Genomic DNA, 7,500 nt, shown 5'->3' with positions numbered 1-7,500 from the left:
TATGTTCCACGTTTCTGCCCCATACAGTGCTGTTGGCACAATCACTCCATCATACAGTCTCCTCTTCGCATCCATTCCCAAATGTCTATTCCTCATTACACTCTTTAATCCACCAAGGCATTTACTCGCTTCTCTCAATCTACATTCTACCTCCACCTTCACTCCACCTTTTCCTGCTACACTTGCACCCAAGTATCTAAAACTATCCACTTCCTCCAGTCGCTCTCCCTTAATGTTCACTTCCAGTCTACTGCCACTTTCACCCCTTGTACATCTCATCACCTTACTTTTATCCACATTTATCTTTAGCTTTCTTCTATCACATATTCTCCCAAACTCTGCCACCAGCTTCCTCAATCCCTCCTCTGACCCTGCCACAAGCGCAGTGTCGTCCGCAAACAACAGCTGGCTCACCTCCCACTTTTCTCCATTTTCTTTAACCATCTCCAATCCCTGACCCACTACCCTAGCATTCACCTCTCGCACCACCCCATCCATGTATAAGTTGAACAGCCAGGGCGACATAACGCATCCTTGACGAAGTCCCACCTTTACTTCAAACCACTCACTCTCTCCATTTCTAATCCTGACACAAGCTCTACTACTCTCATAGAAACTCTTGACAGCTCCCAAAAGCTTTCCTCCTATCCCATAAATCTGCATAACCTCCCACAGTGCCTTTCTGTCTACCCTATCATAAGCCTTTTCCAGATCCATAAAAGCCCAAAAAACATCCTTCCCCTTTCCTATAGCTTTCTCACATATCTGTCTTACCACAAAGATCTGATCTACACAACCTCTACCTGTCCTAAAACCACACTGTTCCTCACCAATTACTCCTTCTGTTCCTCTCCTAATCCTCTCAATTAAGATCCTCCCATAAGCCTTCCCTACTGCACTTAACAAGCTAATCCCTCTGAAACTACTACATTCACACTTGTCCCCTTTTCCCTTGTAAAGAGGAACTCTACAGGCACTTCTCCAGTCCTCCGGTACTCTACCCTCTCTCCAGCAAACATTAAATAACCTCACCAACCAGTCCACCATCACTGAACCTCCCTTTTTCAGACATTCTGCATGGTATCCATCCAGACCAGGTGCCTTACCTGCTTTCATCATCTTTACAACTGCCTTCACCTCATCCTTCCTTATTTCTCCTCCATTCTCCTCACTCATCACTCTCATTTTCTTCGCATTTCCCACTGCAGCTATCTTTCCTTCCCTATCCTCCTTCACATTTAGCAACTCCCTAAAATATTCTGCCCATCTTCCCCTTACTGCCATCTCTTCCATTATCATCTCTCCATCTGTACCTTTTACCTTTTCTTCCCTACTTGATTCGCCTCCTCTTCCTCTCTTAATTTCTTTCCAAAACATCTTTTTATTACTTTCAACATTTTCTGTCATACTCCTACCCCATTTCACATCTGCTCTCCTTTTTGCCCCCTTTACCTTTTGCTTTACTTCTCTTTTCTTTTCTTTGTACGTCTCATATGACTCCTCCGTCCTCTTTTGTAACCAATCTGTGAATGCTCGCTTCTTCTCTTCTACAACCTTCTTTGTTTCCTCATCCCACCATTCACTACCCTTTCTTCTATTTACCCCTGTCCTTCTTGTTCCACACACCATCCTTGCACACTTTAAGACTCCCTCCTTGAACCATCCCCATTCCTCCTCCACACCCATCTCTGCTCCATCCTTTACTCCCTCCCACTCCTCCTTCAGCTTCTTTTCGTACTCCTTCTCCTTTTCCTTTTCATTCAAGGAGTTCACTCTAAGAACCTCCCTACCTTTTGTCCCTTTCCTCTTTCTCCATCTACCCTCCACTCTCAGCTTACCTTCCACCAAAAAATGATCTGATATTCCCCCACTCTCTCCTCTTAACACATGTACATCCTTAACTCTTCCTATCATAATCCTATTTACCACTACATAATCCATTAGCGCTCTATCTACCACCCTTCCCTCCACCACCCTCTCCCATGTGTACTTATGCTTGACTTTCTTCCGAAACACTGTATTTGCTATCATCAACTCTCTTTCTAGACACATTTCCAACATCAACTCTCCACTACGATTCTTTCCTGGAACTCCACACTTCCCAACCACTCCATCGATTGGACCATTTCCCACCCTAGCATTAAGGTCTCCCAGTACTATTACATTGACATTTCTTCCTAAACCCTCTATGCACTCATTTAAATCTATCCAAAAGGCCTCCCTTTCTTCCACGCTCTTCTCACTGCCAGGCCCATATGCACTTACAAAGACCCACATCTCCTTTCCCAGTTTCACCTTCATCCACATTATCCTTGAGGAAACCTCCTTCCACTCCACTACCTGTTTACCTATCTCCTCACTTACTAGAATAGCCACCCCTTCCCTCCCTCGCCCTCTCTTCACTCCTGATAACCTCCCACTTACACTCCCAAACTTACACTCACCCTTCCCTTTCAACTTAGTTTCACTCAAAGCCAACACATCCATCTTTCTTCTCACAAACATACTACCTATCTCTTCCCTTTTACTCTCATCTGTACCACATCCACGCACATTAAAAGACCCAAACCTTAGGGTGCTGGCCCGAGGCCCTCCAGCACCCCTTATGCCTTCACTTTTCTTTTTAGGTTATATGCCCCGTGGGGCTACAGGGAGAAGGATGCCTAGTCCCTCTCCCCGTCCCTTTCTTCTCGCCTCTTACAATCCAAGTGGGATACTTGTTGGCAGTATTCTTTTCCCCCACCACAGGGAATTCCCCCATCACAGAAAGAGAATACTCAGAGAAATGGTACAGGACAGCAACAAGGGGTTGGGGGACAGCATAACGGAGGGACAGTCGTAGTATAAAAGTGTCATCATATACTACGACTGTCCCTCCGTTATGCTGTGCAGTGCAGTGATTGGCTCAGAATCCTTTAAAAAGCAATATGTTGAAAAGAAAGTTAACGATTGGGTGGCGGAAATTAGGCTCCTAGCTAACTTTGCAAAGACCGAACCGCAGGCGGCATATGCCGCATTCATATATGGGGTTAAACATAAGTGGAACTACATATTAAGGACTGTACCTAACATCACCGACCTACTAAGACCTCTTGTAGAAACCATCAGAAACGAGCTAGTACCGGCCATCACCAACGGACGGACATTAAACGAAGAGGAATGAAAACTCATTGAACTTCCACCTAGAATGGGAGGGCTAGGTATCTCCAACCCATTAAACCTAGCCAAAATAGAACACCAAAACTCTATGAAACTCACGTCCTCATTGACAAACAACAACGTGTCACAAGATCAACGGAAGGAGACTATCATGGAGGAAATTAGAGAAATTAGAAGATACATTTCAAAGGGAAGGGAGGAGAGGCAGAAGAAGGGACTTCAAGCACTTCTAGCTCGGCTATCGAATTATATAAAAACAAAGATAACAATGGCGCAGGAAGTTGGGGTGTCTAATTGGCTGACAGCACTACCAATCAGGGCAAAGGGATTCACCTTAAACAAAAGAGAATTCACGGATGCCATTGCCCTGAGGTATGGATGGACATTGGGAGGGCTGCCTAACAGATGTTCATGTGGTGTATAATTTACTCCGGACCATGCGAAGATATGCAAGCAGGGTGGATTCATTTGCATGCGACACGATGAGTTAAGAGATCTCACTGCCCAAATGCTTCAGGAGGTGTGCAAGGATATGACTATCGAACCAACATTACTCCCACAAGGAGGGGAGAACTTCAGATACCGCACGTCCAACACATCTGATGAAGCAAGAGTGGATGTCAGCGCAAGAAGTTTCCGGACACGGAGCCAATTGGCTTTCTTTGACTTGCGAATATTTGATCCGATGGCCCCCTGTTACAACAACCTAACTATTGAGGCATCCCATTCCCGGAACGAGTATGAGAAGATCAGGATGTACGAAGAGCGCATACAGAATGTAGACCAGGGCTCATTCACTCCTATAACCTTTACGACTTCACGTGGGATGAATCCTAGAGCAAAGGCATTCTACGTTCGGCTGGCTGAGGTAATGGCTGAAAAGAACCAACAACCAAAAAGCAGCATTGTTTCATGGATGAGATATAGACTGTCATTCTCACTCCTAAGATCAGCCCTCCTATGCCTGAGAGGTACCAGGTCCACACCGCTCAAATCAACACATATACAAAACCTACACTTTGAGCAGACGGTGGTTGACAGTAGGATAAATGAACTTTTGTACTAGGCATTATTAAAAATAAATAAATAGATAAATGGATAAATAAAAGGGTCGTCGACAAGTCATTGGCGGGAGAGGGGCCAATGAACTGTGTCTGTGGAGGACAGACCCTGCTGCTTCCACCACACAGTTCTACTAGGATGGAGGTCGTATAAAATGAATTAAAAATAGTAATAATAAAAAAAGTAGTAGTAGTAGTAGTAGTAGTAGTAGTAGTAGTAGTAGTAGTAGTAGTAGTAGTAGTAGTAGTAGTAGTAGTAGTAGTAGTAGCAGTAGCAGTAGTAGTAGCAGTAGCAGTAGTAGTAGTAGTAGTAGTAGTAGTAGTAGTAGTAGCAGTAGCAGTAGCAGTAGCAGTAGTAGCAGTAGCAGTAGCAGTAGCAGTAGCAGTAGTAGTAGTAGTAGTAGTAGTAGTAGTAGTAGTAGTAGTAGTAGTAGTAGTAGTAGTAGTAGTAGTGATCGGTGCAGTGATCGACTCAGATTCCTTTAAAAAGCAATATATTGAAAAGAAAGTTAACGATTGGGTGGCGGAAGTTAGGCTCCTAGCTAACTTTACAAAGACCGAACCGCAGGCGGCATATGCCGCATTCATATATGGGGTTTAACATAAGCGGAACTACATATTAACCCATTTAACTCCGATGACAAGATGTCTTGTCATTTGGTCAAATGAAACAAAAAATCATAAAACACCAAAATGTTTGATCAAACACCAGAAAAATATGACGTCAGTCCTCGCTTCGCTGCGAGCGAAACGAGGATTGACGTCATATTTTTCTGGTGTTTGATCAAACATTTTGGTGTTTTATGATTTTTTGTTTCATTTGACCAAATGACAAGACATCTTGTCATCGGAGTTGAATGGGTTAAGGACGGTACCGAACATCACCGACCTACTAAGACCCCTTGAAGAAGACATTAGGAACGAGCTAGTATCGGTCATCACCAACGGACGGACATTAAACGAAGAGGAAAGAAAACTCATTGAACTTCCACCTAGAATGGGAGGGCTAGGCATCTCCAACCCATTAAACCTAGCCAAAATAGAGCACCAAAACTCTATGAAACTCACGTCCTCATTGACAAACAACAACGTGTCACAAGATCAACGGAAGGAGACTAACATGGAGGAAATTAGAGAAATTAGAAGAAACATTTCAAAGGGGAGGGAGGAGAGGCAGAAGGAGGAACTTCAAGACCTTCTAGCTCCGCTATCGAATTGTATGAAAAGAAAGATATCATTGGCGCAGGAAGTTGGAGTGTCTAATTGGCTGACAGCACTACCAATCAGGGCAAAGGGATTCACCTTAAACAAAAGAGAATTCACGGATGCCATTGCCCTGAGGTATGGATGGCCATTGGGAGGGCTGCCTAACAGATGTTCCTGTGGTGCACAGTTTACTCCGGACCATGCGATGATATGCAAGCAGGGTGGATTCATTTGCATGCGACACGATGAGGTAAGAGATCTCACTGCCCAAATGCTTCAGGAGGTGTGCAAGGATGTGACTATGGAACCAACATTACTCCCACTAGGAGGGGAGAACTTCAGACACCGCACGTCCAACACATCTGATGAAGCAAGAGTGGATGTCAGCACAAGAGGTTTCTGGACACGGGGGCAATTGGCTTTCTTTGACATGCGAATATTTGATCCGATGGCCCCCTGTTACAACAACCTAACTATTGAGGCATCTCACTCCTGGAACGAGTATGAGAAGATCAGGATGTACGAAGAGCGCATACAGAATGTAGACCAGGGCTCATTCACTCCTATAACCTTTACGACTTCAGGTGGGATGCGTCCTAGAGCAAAGGCATTCTACGCTTGGCTGGCAGAGGTAATGGCTGAAAAGAAACAACAACCAAAAAGCAGCATTGTTTCATGGATGAGATATAGACTGTCATTCTCACTCCTAAGATCAGCCCTCCTATGCCTGAGAGGTACCAGGTCCCCACCGCCCAAATCAACACATATACAAAACCTAGATTTTGAGCAGTCGGTGGTTGACAGTAGGATAAATGAACTTTTGTACTAGGCATTATTAAAAATAAATAAATAAATAAATGGATAAATAAAAGGGTCGTCGACCACAGTCATTGGCGGGAGAGGGGCCAATGAACTGTGTCTGTGGAAGACAGATCCTGCTGCTTCCACCACACAGTTCTACTAGGATGGGGGTCATATTAAATGAATAAAAAAAGATAATAATAATTAAAAGTAGTAGTAGTAGTGTGAAATATCTCTTGGTTCTTGTCAAGTCACTGATGTATCTGCTTCATGTGTCCAACCGGCACGGAAAAAGGAAAGGAGTCAGACGCTCTCCTCAGACGTCGGAGGCGCCCCACACTTCTTGCTCCTGTAGAGAGATGATGTGTCTCCTCCGAGTAGAGTAGTAGAGTTATACCGCGAAAACTATAGTCAAGCATCACCCTAAGGACATTCCAACTTCAAAGGGATATTGGTAGGTGGTGAGACGTGGTCTAGCGAGGGATCCGTGGGGAAGAGTTCCTCTGCTCCATAGGAGGTAAAAAGGAATAACAACTTTTCGTGTATGCTACTTCGAGGCTACACGATTTCATGTGTGCTTTACACAAATACAATAAAGGAGTTTGTAGTGAGTGTATATAACCACTTTTTCAACCAATTCATTCCAGATGATGTAAAATTGTTCAAGAAAGTAAATACAGAAACGTACTGTGACTCACTAAAGAAAGATCTGAACAGGGTTTAGGAATGGAGTCATAAGTGGGAAGTGGATCTTCATCATTAAGAAATGTAACATAATGGAATTTGGAAAAAGTAAAAAAAATATATATATATATATATCAGGACAATATAATAATGAAGAAGGTGAAGTATTCCCTACGGACTCAGGCGGTCTAAGCAAAAGGTATCCAGTCGGTATGCTCTTCCTTTGTAATTCTTTGTAATCTTTTTTGCATGCGTTTTTCACTTTGTAGGACATTTAGAGAGGTACAGATTAGTTTGAGGTCTTTATTTATCAGTTGTAGATCATGTCGAGGAGAGACATAAGATCAAGAGTAGTAAGAGAACGAATTGTATTCGGGACAATCGGAGATGGTATGGAAAGGTGATTGCAGAGCAATAAATCACTATCCACTTCTTCCGTAGGAGCCGGTGGCACGGCTTGAGCCCCCAAAGCCACCGTTATGAGATGGCTGGAACCGGGAGCCTCCGAACGACCCTCTGACATGGGAGGCACCCAAACCAGATCCTGACCTGGAACCGCTGAGGTTGGACCCAGAGCTAAAGCTGGTCT

At 44.0% G+C, this 7,500-nt stretch overlaps 1 protein-coding gene across 1 annotated transcript in view; it reads right to left on the bottom strand.

The window, feature by feature from the left end:
- Positions 1-7,215: 7,215 nt before the first annotated feature.
- Positions 7,216-7,500, bottom strand: part of LOC143041713 (uncharacterized) — a 1,719-nt gene continuing 1,434 nt past the window's right edge. Inside the window, exon 2 of the mRNA XM_076213727.1 lies at positions 7,216-7,500. This exon is cut by the window's right edge and continues 367 nt beyond it. Within this exon, the coding sequence (XP_076069842.1) occupies positions 7,334-7,500 (167 nt within the window). The 3' untranslated portion in view covers positions 7,216-7,333.

Source organism: Oratosquilla oratoria, chromosome 31 (assembly GCF_046742065.1).
Source record: "Oratosquilla oratoria isolate Oo_2021 chromosome 31, ASM4674206v1, whole genome shotgun sequence".
Lineage (NCBI taxonomy): Eukaryota > Metazoa > Arthropoda > Malacostraca > Stomatopoda > Squillidae > Oratosquilla > Oratosquilla oratoria.
Note: the sequence above shows the minus strand (reverse complement) of the source record. Positions and strands in the feature narration are given on the sequence as shown.